Here is a 24,506-nt window from a genome sequence, read left to right on the forward strand (position 1 = left end):
CAGGAATGTTCTTTGATGAGAGTCTCTGAACTGACCTCCTGCTCAAAGCATGGTTATTGCCAAGACAACTGTAAGACAGCTGGAGCTCTATCTGGGCAAGTTTTTAAAAGCTCCAAGCACAGCAATACCAGTGGCGTGGGACAACTTTTTTCAGTGCTGTATTGCCTTCTAAATCTACATTCTTCTTCTAATGCCCAGCCTCAACCCCCTCACAAAGTGCCATTTTAGTGCCTTTTGCTGCTTGATTTGCATTTTTGACTACTGGGAAGAATTTGCTCTGTAATTTTTCAGGTAATATTTAGATTAGATAACTAGTTTCAGACGGATGTGAAATAACTCCTTAGTGCATTCCTCGTCACTGGATTGAGCTGAGACATGATAATTTGCTTTTTTGTTGACAAACTGGGCTTGTCAAATGTGTCCAGTTTGTCCACATCCATCAATAACAGGCAGACACCAGCCTGGGCACAATAGTCCAGGTGCAGCCTTTCCAGTGCCAGTCAAAGGGAATAAATAACTTCCCTTAATCTGCTGCTAATGCTCTTGCTAATGTGGACCCATATGTAATTTGTCCAATTTGCAATGCAAGCACACACACCACTGACTCATTTCCTGCTTTCCACCTTATTTTCCAGCGGTTCTTATTAGCAGAACTGCTGTTCAGCCTGCTGTTTCCCAACCTCTACCAGCACATGGAGTTATGTATATGACTAGTATCCATTAAGAAGTAAGTGGGTGTACTTAGTGACAGGTTAGCTGGCACTACTGTAAAAACTGGAACTTCAAGTGTACAGTACAGGGAAGAATGTCATGTGCTACTAGACAGTCACTGCCACCAGCAGAAAAATTGTTAAATGAATCCACTTGGCAGAACTGAAAGTGAACAAACCCTTTTTAAAGCCTGGATTAAAGCCACATCCATGCTCTGTGCCTGGGAAATGAAATGAGGCAAGTAGTAAAACTTTGAGTGAAGTGTATCCTGGAAATGAGAAGCAGCTTCTACACTTGCCTCTGGTCTAAACATCCTGGGTTCTTTCTTAACAGTTGCCCTTCTAATGGTAATAAGCAGATTTAGAAATTTCAGAAACATTTATGTGAACTTTTGGGAGGCAGGTATAGTTTCAGAACTTCCTGTCAGTGGTTTTTTGTTTTTTTTTTTTTTTTTTTTTTTTTTTTTAGTTTTGGTAAAATGCTGAAAGTTTTAGGGATGTTCTGGAGAGGAGGAGATTAAAACTTCTGTACAATAATGTAATTAATAAACTTGCTTTTCTTACTTGCCTTTTGCATGGATCAGGAGAGAGTCACGGTTTGCTGCTTTTTGACTGAATTTCTCATTTCTGGAAAGGTGTGCAATCAGGAAAAGCAGAATTAAATTAACTCTGTTCCAGAACAAAGCAAGTATTCCAATAGAAACTATTTCTTGATGCTGGCAGAGCAATCCAAGTTCTTAGAAACAGTTGATTTTCACATTGCAAGTCCTCTATGAAGTTATCTTGGATATGTTGTTAAAAAAAAACCAACAAAACAACTTGCCTAATCATTCAAGCCTCACAAACTTCACCACTGTAACTTCCAGCAGGTACAAGTGTGATTCAGGGAAGTAATTCTCACGAGAGCAGAACTTAATTACCAGTTTCCCGGACTGAATTTTCATTATCATTAGGTATTTGTGTAAACTCATTGAGGTGCTGAAGTGTGTGTCCAGAGAAGGGCAACAAATTTGGTGAAGGGTCTGTCTGGAGTCCCATGAGGAGCAGCTGAGGGAACTGGTGGTGTTTAGCCTGGAGAAAAAAGCAGCTCAGGGATGAACTTCTCTCTACAGCTACCTGAAAGGAGGCTGCAGCCATGTGTGTGTCAGGCTCTTCTCTCAGGTACCCCGTGACTGGATGAGAGAAAGTGGCCTCTAGTCGCACCAGGGATATAGGGTCCGGAAATTGTAGTCCTGGGATAGTTCAGTTTGGTTTCAGGCTCTGAAGCTTGCCTTGGTACTGGGTACTTTAACTTCCCTAGTAAGTGAACTCCTGAGCACCTCAGGCAGCAATGTTCTCAGTAGAAAAATGAGCTCAGACAGTTTGAACAAGATGGAATTTTATTTTGCATTATATTTTCTGAAAAGCATGTTACACAGTTTTTGCTAAGTGTTGCAGACACTGTGCTATTCTAAAGCCCTAATTATTGCTGTATGTTTTTAGCTTAAATTTTGGCTTAAACCTGTGCAGGCTAGATGACAAAAAAAGTAATTATTTATATGCAAAATAGTTCACAGTGTTTTAAATGTATTTCCTAAAATGAATACTGTGTTTTGTTTTAAATGAATGTTCATCTCAGGTGGCTCTGCTTAGTAAGTTGAACACATATTGTGTCTAACTGAATATTTAATAAAATCTTGTCTCCTCTGTTTAATTTCTTCTGACAGCTATCAATACATATCATTTTCTCAGAACAGAAAAAGATGTAATAATGAACAATTTTGGCAGATAAGTTGTTTCCTTCTAGGACAAGGATTTTGGAAATATAACCTTGAAAAGTTTATACTTTAAAGGAAAAGTTATGACCTTTACATAGATTCTTGTGCCCAAGAGGAAACACAAGTGAAATTATTTCAGTACATGAGGCTTAAGATTTGGCAAAAGCCTTGTGCTTTTTATGCATCAGTGAGACTGGTAAGCAAGTAATCATACAAACAAAGGCTGTAGATTATAAGGAAGCCACAGAACTGAATGCAGCCTAAAAATAAACTTGGAGTTCAGCACAGATAATATGCTTTAAATGAAGAATGCAATGTTAAGCAAAATTAGAAGGCAGGCAAGGTCTCAGAGATTACATGTGTTATTGATGGAAACAGGCCAGACTACCAACTACCAATTATATAGGGTTGTCAGTATAAAATGCTGAAATACACCAGGTTTCCAGATTTCCAAATTTTGTTTTCAACTTTGTTCAGCTCTCACTTAGTAGTAGTTCATGTCCTGCCCCATTCACAAGGAGCACTCAATAGTGAGCTTTTTTGAAGCAGGGAGAAGGCAGAGGAGAAGCCCCTTACTCCTGACTGCCCAAATGACTTTTAGGGCAGTGCCAACTCTCCCATCTCTCCTGCAGAGGTCTGAGATGAACCCCTGTCCCTGTTCTGCTGCAGCCCAAGGGAGGGACTGGGGCAGGTGGGAAGGGGCTGACAGGGAAAAGGGAGCCACTGCTGTTGGGAGTCTGGCACTGGGCCTGAGGACAGCCTGTGGACTCAGGATTGGTCTTGAAGTGACAACAGCAGGTACACAGAAAAGTGACACAAGCAAATGAAGTAGCCTTCTTTCCCCCTTCTTGGGAAAGGGTCAGTGGCTGCTGGGAGCTCAGGCAACAGGCTAGTACAGAGAGGCATGACTGCAGTTGTTACTTTTTATTTTCTTTTTTCTCTTCAGAGTTGGGATTAAAGGCACAAGAGATGGAATTTCATGTTCAGACGCAGATGTTTATTAATTCTTATCTATGTTACAGTGAGTGCTATTTTTGACTAAAATTTTGATCGAAACCTGGAAGTCTGCCTTATAATCCAGTGTGCCTTGTAGTTGTGAAATTACTGTTCTTTTGACCCAATGACCTGACACCCGTGACTGACAGTGTGGCATTTTCTATCCAGTTAAAAAGTACTATCTAAGCCCAGGAAGAAGAGGTTCAAGAAGAAAGAAAAACCTCTGCCCTAAAACCTCCATCTTGTCTCCTACATATTACTATATTCTAAAACCTCAAATTTCAAATCCTGCACCATGTGATATTGCACACTTCTATTCAAACTACACACCAGTGATTCTAGTTTGATCACTCAGTTTTGGAAGTCTTCTCCAAGGCCTCAGGTCAAAAGCAGTGCTCTTTGGGGGTCAGTGCTGTCAGCACAGAAAGTTCAAAACTCCCTGTTTCCAGGGTTCCAACATCCAGCCTCCTGTCTTTCCTGCTGGAGAGAGGGCACTGCCTGTCTGTTCCTACAATCCTCTGTGGTCTAGTGTAAAGTACATTCTTTAGGAGAGGTTTTATGAAAAAGTAAATCCCAGCAATTCTTGCCATATGTGTGAATATCTGCGGTAAATAACTGCTTGAGTTAATTTTGAACTGAGTCAGGTAACATTTGTTTTGGTAGGCACCTCTGAAAATTCTCATGAAATAGTTTTGCATTGTTAATTTATATGTGATCTATATAAAGGATATATTTATGTTTAAGGAAACTGGTCTTCTGGATTTAGTTGTTTTCTAGGAGGTTATTTTTTTGTTCTATCTTATGATTCATGTGTGTTTTTTATTAACTTAATCTCAAGATTCTCAAGAAGAATAATTCTAAGGAAAAATAAATGCCTTTTGCTTTTTTGTTTTGGTCTTATGTTACCTTTTTAATGTTTCATAATAAGAACCTAATTCTTTAGGTTTTGCATGAACTTATTCAAGGAACTAAAAAATCTACCTAAATTAGATTAATAACTTCTAATTTACTAGACTTTACAATCTCTATTGCAAAATTAGGCTAGTTGAATTCCATGCTAAGAATTTAAATATCACAGTTCAGACCCCTTTAAATCACACTGATTAAAAAAAGAGAAGTCAAAGTTCTTTTTTTTTCCTCAATGGGTTTGAAGCTTTTGTGATATGCAATGTCACCCTTCCCCCTTTTTCAGAATCTGCGAAAGCTAAAATATTATGGCTATTTACAATGAAAATTAAATTTCCTATGGCATCATTTACCTTTAGAAATAGGGCTTTTGAGAATAAAAACCTACCATTATAGGCTATGAAACATGTCTGTAGGTTTGGTCACCATAAGACACTTCCCATTATCATGTACTGTGATTTGATGATTGTGGTCTCAGAAATATAGATCAATTTACATTTTACAGTTCTGTACATGCATTGCCACTGGCTGCCTTTGTTTCTAGTTCTGGAAGTAGATGGTAAATGTCTGTGTGTATCTTAAGCAATTTTTCCTGGATTTTACACCTATGGCTGTCTATTTTACATTTTACATGAGATAACAGTTCCTGTCCAATGACATGAATGGCTTGAATGATTTATAATAACTTAAGGTAATTTATGGGCTTAAACTCAGTGATTGAAAAGTCATTGAAAAAGCATTTTGGAATCATTATTCTATGCGGTTTTGTTAGAGAAATGAAGGTAAGCTTGATCAAGAAAACATATTTACATCTCTCCAGTGGAATTAGGTAAAATTGCAGTTTAAGGAATGAATTCGGTTAGCCAGTTTACTGTTCAGTACCATGGGCTCTTGGATTGCTTATCCTGTGTTTCCAGCTGTGGTTTTTGTAGCAAACATCTGGTCCCATCCTAAAGCAAAGCTACATATCTTTGTGACAGCTGGACTGTGAGCTGAATATTATCAATGTTGAGTTTCCTCCTAGAGTTTAGTTATAATGAAAAAGAAATAATTCTTGAATGTAGCACTTCTGGAGTGTCATAAATTAAATATGTTTGCTTTACTCTACAGTATTTTTCTCAGATTGTGAGAATTGTAAAAATGATTGTGGTTTAGTGACTGTGAAGTATTTATGGGCAAAAATAAACAACAACTAATGATCTCTTCTCTTCTGCAGAAAATTACATCAGCAGTTTGAGATGTATAAGGAGCAAGTGAAGAAGATGGGTGAAGAATCACAGCAGCACCAGGAGCAGAAGGGTGATGCCCCAACCTGTGGCATCTGCCACAAAACAAAGTTTGCTGATGGCTGTGGCCATAACTGTTCGTATTGCCAAACTAAATTCTGTGCGCGCTGCGGAGGAAGAGTGTCTCTGCGGTCAAATAAGGTATGGAGTTACGAGAGTTTAACAGCAGGCTTCTCCTAAACTCAGGATCATTGCTTATGAATCTGAATCACATAACTACTGAAACACATTTCCTTTAAGGAGACAATGATATCTGCTTCAGGGACTTTTAAGATGCATGTCCTCATTTCATGTAATTTCTAATTGCATATGAATTTGTGATTATAGCTTTTAAGTTAATGCATACCATTTTTTGACTAACAAACTCATGCAAGTACATTTCTTTGGTTGGAGGATGAGTCTCTATTTGAGAAACAGAGGTATATCCAGTGATCTAGTGATGTTGATATTGAGACATTGATTATTACAAAGTAGAGCAAGGATTTGTTTCTTTCCTGCTTGCCTAGGCTCCTCTGTATAGTATTACTGTAAAATTAGTATTAGAACATTATATATAAAATAATACTGTGCTTTAAAATGTTTATTATCTATTATACATAGCCACACATATCCATTACATATCTTTATTTGTGCATACACATGCAAATGTTAACCTGTTTCTGGAAAATAAGTAGATGCACTAACATAAATTGTTCTGTATATGCTGGTGTTTATTGTATAAGAAGTGGTAAACCAGCAATCTGAATTGTTAAAAAAGCTGAATGATAGGGTAAGAAATTCAACACAACTGATGTAATCACAAAACTTTTCTGAGATCATTTAAATCAACGTTTTAGATAAAGTGTTCGGATCTGATACACAGAATGTTTCTCAGATTCTGACAGATACTTGAAGACATATGGTAATATTCAAGGAGTATTATGCTAGTCTTTTGTGAAAATATGTATTTTATAAAAAATACAATATTTTAATGTTTGTTAATGTAATTATTCTAATATAGTTTATTCCCATAATTAATTTTTTTCAGTAATATGCTCATTGAAAATACCATGCAATTGGTAAATATCTATTGTAAGGTAGAAGAAAAGAATATATATGTTATGTATTTATTTGCCTAGTATCGAAAAGTAGGTTTAAATAATGGACTGAAGTATTTAACAAAGTATAGAATAATAAAAATTATAAAAATGTAATAATAGCTCCTAATGATTAAAGTTACTGAGATTATGTGTGAATGTCTCAAATTGCCTTGGTTTTCATTAAGGTAACTTAAAAATGTTGCCTTCAATAGGTCACATATTTTATTTGGTTTTTTTTTTATAACTAAGTCATGTTGCTAGTAATAAGAGGGATAATAATTTCCAAACTAATTTTATCTGGTTATAAAAGCCAATTAGGACAGATATTTGAGTCATTATGCCTACATCCTTGCAAACATAGCATTAGGAAGAATGCTTCATTTCCAAATGAAACATTCTGATACACCATTTAGATTCTCCTTGAGATGGATCATCTGAACTTGACAGATATGTCTGACTTGACAGATTTCCAATGAGATTGTTCCATAGAGTCTTAGGTAATTCCACTGCTTCACCATGCTCACTGCAGATAGCTTTTCTTACTGACTGAAATCTGTCTTTCAGTAAGTTGACTTCTCCATTCAGTCTGAGACTGTTCTGAAACACTTCTCAACTGCCTTTTTTTTCCTATCACTTTTGCTATTTTAGTGTGAGATTTTCCTGCCCTTAATTCATTTTTAGCCTAGATAATTTATGAGTATTTTGAACACAGTATTTCTAGACTGATTTTCTGTCAGGCTTTGCTGGTGAAAACTTTCTCTTAAAAAAGCGCTGACCATTTATTCCTGTTTTTTTTTCTTCTTGTACTTTCATTACGTTTTCTCATGGGTGAATTTATTCCTGTTCTTTAGCAGCTGAGATTCTTTAAAAGTCTGTAATCCCAACTGAGCAGTAGGAATAAATCCCATTTTTCTCACTTTCTCTGTGACTACTTGAAAGAATTCTAATACATGTAACAGATGTGAATTCCCTCTACTAAAGCCATTCTGACTTCTCCACATTTTGCCATAATTTATTCATATGCTTGCTAATTTTATTGCGTAGTTGAGTTTCTAAAAATCTGTCCAATGTGGATGTCAGACTCATTTGTCTATTTTTCAACTGATATAATGTCGAAATTCCTTAAAACTATCTTGGTATTTTTGCCAACTTTTATACTTATCAATGAAAGTCTGTATTGCAGTTAATAATTATTTTAGTTAATTATTTTAGACTGAAGATGCTTTACACTAACTATAATTAATTTAAAAAAACTGTTAATTTTTTTGTTGACTCACTTTGAACTGACATTTCAGAAAAGCTATAAAGTATGTCCTCCAGTTTATTCTGCATAAAATAATATTCTACAGTAAATACCTTCCTAATGACTATGAATATGAACAAAAAGGATCTAAGACTGTAAGAGTCTCCTATTTATGCCCTGCTTTATGCCTGCACTGATTATTCTATTAAAGCTATTTTGTTCTACCAGAACTCATTCTTACCTCTCTTCTTTTCTGAATACAACTTCAGTTTCTTGAAGGATGGCTTCTAATAGCTTTTTATTTTAAATTTCCCTTTTTGGGTCTTAGTATATATTTTTTGACACATTATATGTATATGCATACATATATTTGTCAGTTTTGGACCTTTTATAAGGTGATACTTGCACTGTTTGAAACTTATATAAGGTGATACTTACACTGTTCCTTGGTGGATCTGTTTGATATCTTCATAATAGCAAGTTTCAGGCTAAACTCCTGCCTTTTACTCCAGATTCTGCTCCTAAATTGTACAGACAGTATTAGCAGCATGCACCTCAGGTGATGGAGAATTGTAAAGAATACTCCTCTTTCCAAGGTCTCAAGGCTGACTACTTATTACAAGGTTCATGGCCATGAGTAGGAGCAGGGAGAGGAAATGTTTTGACTGTTGTCAGAACATCAGATTGGGATTCTCAAAATGTTTGCATGATTTATTCCTTTTTCAATTTCATTAAAGTGCCTTAAATATATGGGCCTTAGCATTCAGTTCAAGCTGTACAAAAATTATCATTATGTGGGAGTTCCTTCTAGCTCAAACAAATAAAAATGATAGTGGTGGCACTTCTGCTTCTGTACAGTTTACTATCTTGGTGAAGGGTATATTTAGCTAAATGGGGGCTTAAATTTCAAGGGAGTAAAAAAATCTTGAAGTGTTATTTTTTATGTTTATGAATGGTTTCAGATTGATTAAAACTGAAATAATAAATCATGTGAGGGCAAACAGTAATTGTTCTCAGTAATAGGAATACCACTGATATATAAAATATATGCCTGTTCCTTCTAAACATTATTTATTAATTTATATACAGAAATGCACATTGAATGAGTCAGTAGACAGGACAATGAGGTTTATATAGGTGAGAAATCTAAATGCTAAAATGTTGAAAGAGTACAGCTTCCAGACTGATAAAACATTGTGTGCAGCAAATATAAGTTTCAGCCCCTCAGAATGCCAGTTGACTAAACCAACCTTTCACTTGTACAGAAAGATAAAAATGCTTGTCTGAAAAATTAACTTAGTGCATGCTGAATAACTTCTTTCGGGGTATTTGGCAACTTATTATCACTTGGAGCCACTGAAACATCCTTCTTTCTTTCACTTTGAAGGACAAAGTAAGATTTTCAGTTGTTTTATGGGATCAACAACAAAATGGGAAGCACATAAGGTGTAAGGGAACTTCTCTCAGTTCCCCTGGTTCAGTACAAGCTTTGCATTCTCATTTTTCCCCTGGGACTGTTTGATTTTGATAAGACCATCAAGTTCGCTTTGCTGAATGATTCTAACAGCAGGACTTAAATGTGATCATTTGTATGGAGTTAAAACACAAAATTGTAACATACTTGTAATGCATAATCAATTTCATTCTGTAGAGAACTAGCAAGCACCAAAGAATCAGTCTGTCAAAATCAGGTTTTCTAAGTCAATAATATTTGGAATAAATTCCATGATTTGTTATTGCATACAAGGAAGTTGGTCATTAGGAGATGTGGTTTGACTTTGCACTTCTCTACAAAAGACACATAACACTGCAAATATGAGGAAAGATTCCTCTAAACACTTTGTGTAGTTATTCTTTTCAGTTTTAATCCGTGTAACACCTGTAAAAACTGATAACCTGCAACTGTATTCATCTCTCTGGAGAACAGGTATCTCTGAAAAAAAGAAAGTGAGCAAAAAATTATTCCAAAGACATTTCACTTCTGAATAAGAAGCTGTAAATTCACAATTGGAGGGTGTAAAAGTTATGTTTCTCATTAGGATGAATTTCACATCCCAGTCTTCCCATAGATAGAATAGAATTTGTATTATCAGATATGTTGAAGACTTCCAATCTTAAATCTGGTCTTGATTATATTGGAACAATGTTAATGCCACAGGAACATCTATGATAGTTAAGACATCTCTAAATGATGATAATTTAGGAATGATCAACCTCTTTATTCTTTAAAAAGTTCAGCTAGTGTACTTCATGGTCCTTAGCAACTTTCCCCACTCCTTTCCTGGTGGAACTTGGCTTGTCTGATGTGGTGCAGCTCTAGCCTGGGATCAGCCTTGGGGCAGCAGCTGTGTGAGAGTGACTTGCAGTATGCTCCCTTGGGAGCTCCAGTCCTTTTCCTGGGAGCTGCTCAGTGCTTAGCCTTAGTGCCCCAGCCCTGTAGCTGCCTGGGTGGTTCTCTTGCTGAGCCCAGTCCAGGCTTGCCTTCCTGAATTGCCTCAGCTCTTCCTCATCACCATGGACCTTGCTGGGGACCTGGATCCTGGGCCTCATCCTTGGGTGCTGTGAGACACAAGGCTGCAGGTGGAGCATGACCTGTCTCGTGCCACCCTTTCTGCCTCCTCCTGGCCCTGCCTGAGCTGCTGACCCTGCTTCTGCAGGGACAGTATAGCAGCAGTGCTCTCCCAGCATAACACTTCAGCAAAGCACTTCTTCAAATTGTTCCATTTAATTCTGAGAGTAAAAACCTTGCACAACTACTGTTTTGAACCAGGAGATAATGCCCCATTCTACTTTGTAAACTTTACTTGCAAACTAATGCCTAGCAGAACTGATGTTCAGAATGCGCATTTCTTTGACTCTTGGATTTCTCTTGCTTGTTAAAAAAACCCCTGTGATTTTAATACAAGCTATGTGCATATGATCACTCCCTTCAAATGACAGCTACACAAAATATTTCTGTTATTATTTGTAGTTATTTGAAACTACTAACATTTGATAGCTCTTTTGATCTCAATAAACAGCAAATGATGGCCTCAGTTTCAACAGAGGCTACATGTTTGAACTCTTCACTACTGCAAAGTTTTCATAAACCTTAGAGGTTATGATCCTGACACAGTGAAGAACTCACAATTTCACCCAGACTTAAAATGTTAGGCAATTAAGAGTGTGAAAAATACAGTCTTGAAGAGTAGCTTCGGCTCATGCAGTCAAATGCCAGATTGACCTTGTAACAGATCATTTTAGAAAAAAGGATAAGGGATGAATTCTAGTTTTATTTTGAGTATGGGATGGAGTTCCACTAGTTTTGCTAACATTTCTGTATGTCTGAGTAATCATGGACGTAAAACCTTTCTCCTTAAAACCACTGTTAAAATATATCTGCATTTTCATATGGAGCAAGACAAACACCACTGTTCTTTGAAAACTGAATTGAATGATTTCTCTAATGTCTTTGCTCCTGAAATGCCTGACTAGGCTGTTTCTCATCAGTCATGTCATTGCTTGCAGTGTATTGCTAGGAACTCAAGAATGCTTGACAGTGTGTGTGGAGGAAGTTGAGAGGCTGGAGGAAATCTTAGGTGTTGGGTCAAGGGTGATGGCATCTCTTGAACTTCACATATCTTTATATGTTGTAGCTTATTTCTGAAAAGAGATTCTTCATTCTGGGCATTATTCAACATAAGTGGATTGTGTGAATCAAATCTTAGTTACTCTTACGATCGAAGTGTGAATGCCAGGCTTTTGAATTATAATCCGTAAATATAATTCTCTTGGATAATAAGAGTGTATTTCTTCAGAGGTGAGGATGAGAAATCAAGACTCTAGATGTTTCCATATAAAATGTCTTTGAACACGCTTTTATTACTGCAGTGGGACAGGAAACCATGCTAGGAAAGTATGATACCAGCTGGTACTGAGCATAAAAATGTCTCTGCACACAGAGTGAAAATGCATGTGTGTCCTGTGATTTAGATAGCTTCTTATGCTGTTTACTACTTATATAACTGAGAATACCACTGAAACCCATAGCATCTTTAAAATTCTTTAATCTTTTGCCACTGAACATAGCATTAGAGAATAAACTGGTCAGATGGGAACTGTGGAGGTTTTTTCAGACCAATCTCCTGCTCTGTGCAGGATTGGCTTCCAAGTCAGATGAGGTTCATAGGACCTTGTTCAACTGAACTGTAAAAACCTCCTAGGAGAGAAAATCCCTAACCCCATTGTACAACCTCTTTCAATGATTAACAACTCATGTGATTTTCTTTTTTTCTTACATGCAATATAATCCTTTAGTTGTTGCATTTTGCTTATTACCTGTGTATCTTCAAGTAAATTTTGTTTTTGTGTTTCTTATAGCTAAACTTCAAACAGATGAAGGATGCAAGTAGTTCCCATCTTCCCACATCCTTCCTTATCCCATCCTTCTTTAGGCTAAACAAGCCTATCTCCCTCAGCTTCTCCTTGTATATTATGTTGTTTTATTGCCTGTCTTGTTTGGCCTCTGTTGTATTCTCTCCTGTTTGTTTGCAACTTTAGGATTAGAGGGAACCTAAGCCTTCTATAAGAGTTGCATGTTATGAAGTTACATGTCATACAGGTATTGGGTCAACAAATCTATAAAATTGTCACCCTTTTTTGATAAGCAGTTGTATTCCCAGCACAGCCAATGCTTAACCAAGTGGCTGGATTTAGTCTCTGTATTGACATGTGAAATTAAAATACCAGCTAAAAATCATCATTCTTCATTCACTAAAATAGGGAATGTTTTTGACTGAAAATATTTTGAATATTTTTTTCCTAAACTATTATTCCATTTACAATTTTAGATCGCTAAAAAGATAATTTCTTCAAGGAAAACAACAAATAGGAATGTTTGTGTTTAATATTGATGAGTATGAAAAAGAAAGTGTATGTGTTATAGACCTGGCATGTCATGCAGCAAACACTTGAGACAAACTCTGTCTCCTTGTGCTTTATAACTCAAGGATTTTAAAGATTTATTGAGTGACCAACATGCAATTTTGCTATTTAAATATCCTGTATTTGTCTCTAGTAAACAAACATTGTTAATTTTACTGAACTCTTTGCAAGTGCAAAGCATTGATAAATGCTAATCATTTGCAGTACTGGAGTCCAAGGTATGAGCGAAATGCTGCATCCTTTTGATGAGGTGACCCATTTTTTTGTGAAGATAATTCATGCATGGCTCCCAAGTTTTTTTTAAATGAAAATGATTTGAGCATTTTTGTACAGTTTTTTTATGTCTCAGCAGCCTCAATTTCACTCATGACAGAATCATGAAAATTATTAAGATTGCTTATTTTCAGTATATTTCCTTCATCATTATGGAAAGTAAGAAAAATACATATTACTTCCTTTGATATTTATTTGTTTATCTTAGTAAAAATTTCTAGTATTTGCTTTCAAAGTGAAAGTGATTCTTTCCTTATTTGTGTTTTTTTTTTCCCCCCTGTTCTTTCTTTCTTGCTTTCGTGGATATGAACTCCAGGAGGACAAAGTGGTTAGAACCTTTTTTCTGTTTAAAGTTCTTTTCATTTATGGTAGACTTATTTCCTGCCCTACATTTGCTCTCATTTACACAGGTGTAATTCCTACTGAAGGCAAGAGGAATTACTGTCATTAGAATGAAAGCAATGCTTGGCATAAAAGGCTCAACTGCTTTTCAAATAGCTTACTGATAACCTGTGAGTTGTTGTGAAGAGTATGCATGATATTCCTCTCTGCAGCTTTTGTGAGCATGCCCCTGCCTTTCCTTTGCTTTTGCAATATATGTGCGCAGCTTAAAAAAGGTAAATGTCATTTCTGTCATAGGTGTTTCTTCGACAAAATTCATTTGTGTTCTTGTAGAAGTGGCATAAAGTGATCTTAATGATTTTTCCGCTCTGTAACACTGATATGTATGTTCTCAACATTTTAGGTTGCAATATTTTTTGGCATGGTAGTTCAGTTCTGATTGTCAGTGACAATACAATTAGATACCAGCAAATATTAACAAAAAATATCTATCCTAAACATTTAGGAATATGCCAGCAATGGCATAGTCATCCACTAATATATATATATATATTTTAAACTGGTTTATAGGCTTTCCTAAAATATAGTGCACATATTGTATACAGCATAATGTTGAAATAATGTTAAATGTTATGCATGTCACTGACATTCTGTTTGTCTTGATAATATTACAGATACAGTAAATATTTTGATCTTTAATTTTAGCAAGATTTAAAATAGTATAAATCTGAATTTGGGAATAAGCTTGGATGCGTTTCAATATTTTACCATATTAGCGTATTGTTTTCTAAATATCAGTATTGAGAAAGCTACATGAGCTACTGTAAATAGTTTCTCCTATCAAACTCTCTGCTGTATTCCAAAGAACTAAAATTACAAAAGCAATTTGCCCTGTAATGCTTGGCAAATAAGTTCCTGTATGAGATGGAGTAAAGAAATTCTTTAAAGTTGTATACTTTTAGTTAATGTATACAGAGAATGGCTTTTTCTATAATAAAATGTAATTTATTCTTCCTTATAGAAGTGTCAAGGCTCACATTTGGCTTACACATATGGTTCAGAAATACTTTGCTTCACACAGAAGTTGTAAGCCATGTGCAGCTGTTACCATTTAGGACATATCTTTAGTAAGAGGCAAGTGACATTTGAGGTGGGCCATCTACGGGTGCCCCAGGCTGTTAAGGGTACTCAGCTTGCTTTTGGCCTACACCATCAGAGTTTTTCACAGTTAAAAGCTATAAAAATTCAAAAGCTGTGAAGTAACAGCAGTTTGTAGAATACAGAGGTAGATGTCAAATACAAAAAGCAGATAAAAAAAGGATCAGTTTTCTCCTTGAAGAATGGACCCTTTCTGTGTAATCTTGCCAGCAATTGATGCATGCTTAAAGTGTTTGTTCCCACAGTCAGTCCAACAACTGATGTCTGTGATGTTGTCTGTGTTGGAGCCATGTCAAATACTAAATTCACCTGGAAGATAAAATTAAAAAAACATGTGAAGGAGGTCACAGTAATAAGGTTATATTATTGTCTAGCTTTACCATGTACATGGGTTAAGGAGGAAAGGGATAGGAATTTCCCTAGCTGATCAACTAGTTAGATTTTTTTCCATGAATAAGGACAGTGGCTTAAGTTGCTTTATGTAATGTCTGTTTCTGCTGATTTTGAAATAGATATTTTAGAAGTTATGAAGGCAGAAAAACCAGTAACTTTTTCTCAACTATAGACATTATAAAGGAAGAACAGCAGTGGTATTTCTCTTTACATTTTAGTATAACTGTAAGATTAAATGCCCTAGTGTATTGAACGCAGATACTATCAAAATAGGTACCTTTAATATAAACAGTACAGTTTTTTGCATGCTACAGCATTTATCAGTAGATTAATATGCGTAGTAAAGTCATAATATTATTTTATATCCTTCATTTTCTAGTGTCAATGTAGAAGGTCTGAATTCCAGTCTTTCTTAGGTGACCTATTCTGTGTTTTGCAACCATAGAATAGCAAGTTCAATAGAAAATGCTCCTAGATAAAGCTGTAGATATTTGGTGATTGCTAATGTCTTTTGGACCCAATTAAAAAAGACATGGTTTTGGAAAATGAAATGTATTCAAAGCATCAGGTCTGTAAAGAACTAGAAACATATTTTAGTGTGTCCCCTGTAGAAATCTTGTTGCATCTTTTGATAAAGGTTAAGATTTCAGGGAAAAGCTGTGACTACACGTGGAATTGAATAATTGGGACAACCATCTAGAAGTTTACTCGTGCTGTTAAAGGTAGTGGTATTGCAGTTAGATGTTGGATCCTGACTGTGTTTTAGTGTTGAACCATTAAAAATGCACAGAAGGGAGTTTGCACTACACGTCCTTCTATTCCACTTGTGAGACCCCACCTGCAGTGCTGCACCCAGCTCTGGGGTCCTCAGCACAGGACATGGACCTTGGAGTGAGTCCAGAGGAGGCCACCAAGATAATTAGAGGAATCAGAGCACCTCTCCTGTGAGGAAGGGCTGAGAGAATTCTCCAGGTCAAACAACTCCAAGAGAAGACTCTGGGAAGTACTTCCAGCACCTAAGGGGTCCTACGAGGAAGATGAGGACAAAGGTTTTTAGCAGGTCCTGCTGCAATAGGAAGAGGGGAATATGGTTTTCCACTGAAGTAGGGTTGGTTTATATTGGATATGAGAGAAGGATTTTACAATGTGGGAGGTAAAATGCTGGAACAGGCTGGTGAGAGGTGGTGGAGTGGTGTTCTGGGCAGCCCAGTCAAGTTGGAGATGTTCCTGCCCACAGCAGGGGGGTTGGACTAGATGAGTTTTAAAGGTCCATTCCATCCCAAACCATTCTATGGTTCTATGATACTAATACCACTTGAGAGTTTACAGCTCACTGTGCCTCTTCCCACACAGAATATGGGAATAACTCACAAATGTCTCAGTCCTTCATTAGTCAGGTATGTAAAGAAGTACTTTTACAAAATTGAGATCCCAGTGTGCCACAAAAGAACAATTCGATGTTTTAAAATTGAATAGTAGTAGCGTGAATTTTTTCCAACTTCTGCATGTTTTTTCTTTAAGAAACAAAGGTACATTTAAAAATATTTCCTGCATTTTTGTCCCTAATTTTCAGTCAAAATGTGACTATGAAGTAGAGATTTCTTTGAGAAACCAGAGTCAATTAAGGCTGATAAAAATGAAATGGATTTAAAAAAATACAGATACACAGGATTATCTCCTTTTTACTTAGATTTTGACAGTTATATTCCTAATCAAATAACTTTATTGAAATGAGCAACACCATTAGCTAGAATATTGAAATTTTGTGACTGTATCACTGAAAATCATGGGAAGTGTGATTAAACTGATGAGGAACTAGGAAGTGCAATGCAGTTTGGGCAAAAATATATCTTCATTTTAAATAGTAGGAAATGAAAAAGTAGTAGAGTTTTTAATTTTTACTGATTGCTATCCTGAACTTATATGAAACTATACACTTTGTACCTTTGCTTGAAGACCATGACTTTAAAGTAACCACTGATACTTTGGAGACAACAAATCAGTAAGCAACCTAATACATTTTTGGAAAGAGCTGACAGGGGAAAATGTGGTTCCTTCACTTTGCTAGTCATTATCTGGCTTTTTAAAGCTGATAGAATTCCAGTGGAGTATATTGTTATGCACATTTGAGGTTTAGATACATTGGTTCATATTTATTAATGTTTGTTTTCAAGTGACAAGTTTTATAGTGACATGAAATTAGCACTGGCATGGCCCTCAGAGCTTCTGATACTTTTTTGCTTCATTCATCTTTCAGTGGGTTCAGGAACTTGTTTTTAGAGAATATGGTTTAAAATGCTTTAGATCAAAGCCTTCACCGAAACTGTTTATAATTTTGTATAGGATAAACCTGAAGAGGAATGCAAGGTAACTGGCTTTTTGTTCTGTCTTTATTTCCTGGGCAAGGAAATAAAATATTTGGCACTTTCTTTGAAGTAAGTCTTATAACTTTCTAATCTTATTAATTTTGAAATACTTTAAAACATAGACAAATAGCTTGTATTTAAAAATCCATCCTGAAACCTTCACAGACCTAAGACCTTTTTTCTAAAACAATTCGATATAAAATTGCAGTAGAAAAGATAAAGAGCAATTATCATAGGGCATTATTCTCCATCCCTTTATCTTACTACAGTTAAAACTTCCTATTGCCCAGTTTTTCTTCACCATGTTCCAAAGTAATCAACATTTTAATTCCAGTCAGGAGAGGCCTAGTTGTTGATGATAATGTTTTCTGTCACTTTTTGGGAAAATTTCACTGTTAAAAGAGAGAAAAGGTTTTTCTCATTTTACTTCTGCCATTCTGAGAAGGTCCTGGGCCCTACCAAGTTCTGTGTTATTTCTAAACCATCAGTGTTATAGGTCTGTACTTCCACAGCACCTGACAACTTTGTCATCTGGAATTGAACAAATGTGAGAAATATTTAGAAGCCATAGGTTGTTTCTATCTCTGCCTTCTTGCCATTGGAAAATATCTGTTTGGGGAAACTCTTACCCTATTCTTGACACTTGATGCAAGCTGATTTTGTGTCTTATGAAGAAACACATTCAGAGTCTCATTAAGGTTTTCATGGCCTGTGTATGCTCTGTGTGGTTTTTTTAACAAAGAAATATATTAATTTTCATGTCACTGAAATTTGGAAAAAATCCCTTTTTTAGAAAGAGACTCAGAAAAACTAGAATATTTCCTATACTTAGAATACCTCTGACAAAAGTCTCCTGTACCAGCTATTATATAGGATTGTTTTCTGAGATACCTCTTTGCTGTGGGAAGCTTAATGATGTTCCTCAGCTCTTGAGTATTGTCTTTCAGATTCGGATCGCTAAAAGTAATTCAGAGAGTTTGCAGCTTAGATCTTCCTGAATCCACTTGGGCCACTTGTCCGAGCCTGTTCTCTGATCCTGTTTCTCACGTATCCATTTGTCTAAGCTGCTCTCCTTTATCTGACTGCATTCAGACTGCACTCTTGTTTCCTTGATCACTAAAGGAAGCACCTCCAGTAGCAGAAGGTGAACAAACTTCTCGGATGGCCAAACATATTTCAATACTGGGTTCTCCTTTTGCTTGTCAAAATTATCCTGCAATTAATGCCCTCTACTCAAAATGTTACCCAGCTTTATTTTCGATTCTGTAATAATGTCACATGATAGAATGTAGTCAGTATACATGGGTTTTAAAATCTGTAAGTAGCAGACTTACACTTGCCTGAAATCCTGGTGAAGGCTATACATATACATATGCATATGCATATACATACCTCCTACTAATGGTTAAATTGGCATACAAATGTTTTCTCTAAATTACATCTCGTGTTGCTAAATTTTAGGGCCTTACTGTCATACCAAAAATGCACTGTTGGTTGGCCATCACAGTTAAAGAACAGGGAGATTACATTGTAGTCCACAGTTCAGCTTTATATAAACTTCTTTGAGTTGTTGGAGATGTTGGGGAATTTATTATTTTTTTTTTTCCTTGCAATGCCTATTGGCCTGTTTTCTCATGCACAGATTATTGGTTTACCCCCACAGTGTTCAAGGAAAGGGGAATGTCTTCCTAGGATACGCCAATGTCCTTTTCCAGCTTCTGCTTGAAATTTAATGGGAAAATAAAAATAAAACAACTTTACGTGATGTAGCTTCAAAATGGTCTTACCTATTTCAATCCAATGGCTACATGGGGGTTTAGATCCATGTAAGAAGACTTTTCTTAAGTTGTCTATGCTCCATGCTTAAAGAACATACTCGGATATATTTCTTGCTTAAGAACATACAGATAACTGACTATGAAAATGAGTCTGAAATTCTTTTTACAGTCATATTTGTACTTCTGTATTAGATGAGCAAGGGTTTATATGCCCAAAAACTTGTATAATTTTTTTTCACCCTCAAGAGTCAGTGTAAAAGACACTAGTTCTTACTATAAACTTTGTCCTTTACATAGACACTATGGTGGTGTAATATTAGAAGTAGCTTGTTTGGTTTTAGATAGTACTGAATTTCTGAAAAGCACTGGAGTTGATTTAGAGAGAGTCTGGTGAAAGTATTGACCAGTTTTTGTTTTGCTAACTATTTTTCCCATCCTGATAGCACTAGAAATTTATCTTTTAACTTCAAATTTTTCAAAATAGATTAATTTTCCATTGAAATTCTTCAAGCTATCCTAAAATAAACTTGTCTTAAAACATATGGAAATATTGCTATAACACTAAAAAAATATAACACATCAATAAATTTTCACTTTTGCTCAAATTAATAGAGCAAGAGCAATTACAGATAGCAATTCTGGAACTAGAAGATGAAACAGTTCTTGAGCAGTAAGTTTTATTTGCCATCTGTTGCAATATTCAGAAACATTACCATGTGCTATTAAGTTCCAGGTGTAGACCATTATCAAAGGTAGCTCAGCAAATTCCTCATTTCAGTCCCAGGTGTGTAACAGCACACCTAGGACTCTTTGGACACAGTTAGACATTATGGCACAGCAGGGGATGGTATAAATGTTTAATTATCTAGATTCAGCTTCAGTGGCTGGAAAGCAGTGCCTATATATATAAATAATGAAGACTTTGCTAGTAATAGAGTAAAGTGGCAAACTCCCAAGGTGTTTTCCCCCCCCTCAACTCTTAGAGCTTTATTTAGCAAGTGTCTTCAAGGAACAGTTTAGTGGTAGGTTGAGGAATTAAAAGAAAAAGGCCTTGCATCTGGGTTACTATCTGTTTGCTCTTTAGATCTGCAGTGTGAAAAAAGCAATTTGCATGGCCAGCATCTGTTGATATATGAAATATTGTATGCACAGACAAGACAGTTATTCAGATCAGTATGAGTGCACTTATGTGGACAGTTTTAGCAGATGTTGAACTTCAGTGCATTCAAGGAAAAAAATTAAATGTGAAAAATTCTGTGTTTAAACAAGATGCCACCTCTGAACTATAAACAGGGTATTCAAAAATTAAAACTTCCTTGGTTTGATGTTATTATAAAGATGCCTTCATTCAGCACCAAGAAGATCTACAGAAAAGCCTGGATTTCAGGTAGCTAATTCAGTTTTGGTGTGTGTTACTTTTTGTGGCTTTTTGAGAATTAGTTTCATGTAGTTCACAGACCCTTTTTAGCATTTTAGATCTGCAAGAATTAAAATACCAATGGTTTGTAAACCAAATGAATATTAAAAGGATTTCTACGGGGGATAATATACTCTCACAAAATAAATCCCTACAATGTTTTAATACTGATAGAATCTAGATGTATGTTTATTAATTTAAGTGGGAATCTGAGTAAATTTTTTTACTGTGTATATGTGTACCTCCCCTTTATCTTTAAATGTTTACAGTTGGTCAGTGTTAATCACTAGTGTTCATTTAACCTGTTCATCTTTCAGTTTCAGTGTAATTGCTACATAACTTCAGAGTCATGACCTGTTTAATTAAGGTGTACTTGCTCTCAGATACTTGATCATGTGATTATGAAAGATGATATTTATTGCTGTTAACTATTTGGGTTTCTTACTGTTTTGGGTGGGTAAAGTATGGGATCTTTTTAGAATAGTTTAATCTCTACATTGAAGATGGTGTTCCAATGCCTATTTCTGCCAATGTGTGCAATTGCCTAGTGTTGTTTCATTCAATATTAGTTAATTTTTAGATTATAACACCATGATGATCATCTATTTTTTAAAAAATTAGTTTTACTTTATAGGTGTGAAGCTAATTCCTCCTACTTTGCTTCAAACTATTTTTTAGTTTTATCTAATCCTTGTTTGCCTTCTATTATTGACATCATTGTGAGTGGACAAAGAAAACGTTCTGTTTAGTGAATGTCTGGCCTGAGTAACTTGAGAGGAACATTGTTCTTAACATTGTTGTGCAGCAAAAAGTGGAAATTAGTTCAAAATTTGGGTTCAGACATCAATCTCAAGTACTCACTAAAAATGTCTAAGAAGCTATGCTTTATTCAAGAGAAAGTGCTTTATTAATATGGACTACATTGCAAAAGATTTTTTTGGTCATAAGTTATGTTTCCAGAGTCTGTCTATAGATTAATATGATTGTTTTTGTTTTGTAGCTTTTTAATCTATTTATCTTAACTGCTATTTATAAAAGACTTTGAAATAAAATAGCTATGATCCTAAAATGTTAGACTTCTGTAATTTTATTGCACCATAAGCTAAAAACATGCTATAGATATACCTAGGATTATGAATGGTATTCTGATACTGTCACAGGTAAGGGTGTGTTCATGCCCCAAGTCCATAGAATGGCTGCCTGCTGTGTAAGTCCCTTACTCAAAGGAGAACATGCCACCAGTTACACTTAGCAGATAGGGAAGAAAAGGAGGCCTTTATCAGCGAGAAGTAGACCACCCTCTTCAATTTCCATGGACTTAAATGTGGGTTAGGTCTGGTCCAGAATTGAGAATTAAAGCACATAGAACATCACCTTCTGAGGAGATTAAAAATTCTCTAATAAAGAAACCATTGTGTCAGGATTTATTTTCAACAAAAGTGCCTGTTTAACCACTTTTCTTTCTAAAGCCTCAAACATTTAGTCTTGCCCATTTATATAGGCTGCATGTGGTGTCTTCGTAGAGCTGACTTGCTTGCTTCAACATTGTCTGTAGTGAATATTGAAAAAATATTGAAAAGGGTGAAGCAGAAGCCCCATATGGAGATGTATTAATAGTAAGGTTCAGTGGTTTAACAGGGTAAATTGATAGGACCTTCCAGCTGTGAGTTGGAATGTAAAACTATACAACCTATATAGAAAAAAATTCCAAACAAACTACATCCTCTTTTTAAGGCAAATTCTATGTCCTTTCTAAGACATAGGCTTAGTTTCCAGGATATACTTCTAGAAAGCCTTTTATTCTTGTGGGAAGCGTCAAATACCGATGCAAAGTTTTTCAGGACAAAATTATTTTTATACTTCAGTAGTATTTTTTGAAAAGTCTATCACTTAGTTGTTAGCTGCATATTGAAATTGCAGTGTGGGTTCTTTTTTGAAGAGAAATTCAGTTATTCATGTTCTTCAAGGGACTTTGTCCATGAACTGTTTGTTTTCTTGCTTCATCTGTTTTCTCATATTAAGAGTTAGGAAGAACATGAAGGGCTTATTAAAGTATGACTGCTTAGGACAGTTCACATACACAGGATATGTATGTGAAGAGTTCTCATGTGATATATTTAACTTTTCCTGCAAGAGGGAATGATAGCAAAGAACTTTAAAGCAGGAAGTGGTCATTAAACTGTAGATACAATTATCTGAGTGAATTTGAAATGGAAATAAGTTTAGGGAAGGTGATAATTCTCACTAATAATGATTTCAAAGCCTGCTAATTTGTACTAGCAGAGAAGGGGAAGTATTCACCTAATCTGCCACTGCTGAAATAGCAGCATATGTGGATTTTGTAGCTATTTTAAAGTAAGAAATCACTATGCAAGTACATAAATATGGACATAAATAAATATGTCAATATATATAAATTAGAAGCATAGGCAGTTAACCATATTTGCTTCATAACAGAGGGGACTATTTGACATTGGGTTAAAAATAAAAGAAAAAAGAGCTTTATTTAATTGTTCCCTTTTTCCTTTTGTTAAATATAATTGTTCTCTGCAGCATATCGATAGACATATATACCTGACTGTGTAAGGTGTCGCTAAGTCTGTTGCTTTTTTTTACCCTTAGCCTATTCTATTTTGAAATTAATGAAACAAACATACTGACATACATATAGTTTTTAAAAAATGTTAGATTTTCTTAGTATTCTGTGCATCTCTTGCAGGTATAAGAGATGCAGCTGTTTTAGTATGCAACTCAGTGTAGATTTCCAGGCTGGATAGCACAGCATGGAGAATGGTGGAGGGAGGTGATTGTCTCACCATTCCATGAGCTGGTGTGGCCTCACTGAGTGCTGTGTGTGGTTTGGGGAACCACACTGTACAAAAGGCGTCAGACTATTAGAGTGAGTCCAAGGCGGAGGAGATTAAAGTGGTGAAAATTCTCAAGGGCAAGAATTATGAGTAGTGGCTGAGGTCACTTCATGTGTCCTGGTTGAAGGTGTTGGAGGGGTGACCTCATTGCAGTCCATGGCTTCCTCACAGGCATAGGGAGGATAGTGGGCTGGGGAGCTTCAGATTGGACATTAGGAAAAAGTTTTACACCCAGTGAGTGGTTGGTCAGTGGAACAGTCTCCCCAGAGATCTGGACATGGCACCAAGCCTGTTCCAGGAGAATCTGGATAACGCCCATAGTGATATGGTTCAGTTGCAGGCAGTCCTTTGGGGAGCAGGATGTTGGAGTCCATGCTCCTTATGGATCCCTTCCAGCTCAACATTATTCTATGTTTCTATATATTTTACATTTTGTCTGAGAGCTGTGCTGATGTGATGACATTGTTAGAGTCCAGGCAGCAAATTCATGTAAAGTTGAAGAATGTTTATGTGAGAATCAATACAGCAGTAACTACACGATAAGCGTCTCAATTTTTCTATTACCATTATGTTACATTTCATTAGAGCTGGATCTTTCATTTTTCTCAGACAATTTCAGTAATGAATGATGACACAGATGATGTAAATGGTGTAATTCTGTTGATTTCAATTTAGTGCCATCTGCATACATACCCCAGGCTTATTGTGGTCCTGTCACATTTCCTCGCTTTTGGTCCTGTGTTGATGTTGGTATTGTCTCATATTTATAAATAACTTGTGAACACTTAGTGCCATTCAGCCTCAGACAATTTACAAGTGTTAATTAATGAATATGTTCAGCACCTCTGGGATGTAGATAATTTGTTATTTTTATTAGCTGGTCCCTTAATGAAGCTGTGACATTAGTACAGATTTTTGAACATAAAGAGGCATAAATAACCTCTAATTGAGACTTTTAGGAAATGAAAGTCTCCAAATGAAGTCACTTTATGATACTTGAATGTTATTTAAC

The 24,506-nt window shown here is 35.9% G+C and overlaps 1 protein-coding gene across 1 annotated transcript in view; it reads left to right on the forward strand.

The window, feature by feature from the left end:
• RIMS2 (regulating synaptic membrane exocytosis 2) overlaps nt 1-24,506 on the forward strand; it is a 387,858-nt gene that overhangs the window by 84,655 nt on the left and 278,697 nt on the right. Inside the window, exons 4-5 of the mRNA XM_033063078.1 lie at nt 5,586-5,796; nt 13,490-13,501. Of these exons, the coding sequence (XP_032918969.1) occupies nt 5,586-5,796; nt 13,490-13,501 (223 nt within the window). The remainder of the gene's footprint in view (nt 1-5,585; nt 5,797-13,489; nt 13,502-24,506) is intronic.

Source organism: Catharus ustulatus, chromosome 1 (genome assembly GCF_009819885.2).
Source record: "Catharus ustulatus isolate bCatUst1 chromosome 1, bCatUst1.pri.v2, whole genome shotgun sequence".
Taxonomy (NCBI): domain Eukaryota; kingdom Metazoa; phylum Chordata; class Aves; order Passeriformes; family Turdidae; genus Catharus; species Catharus ustulatus.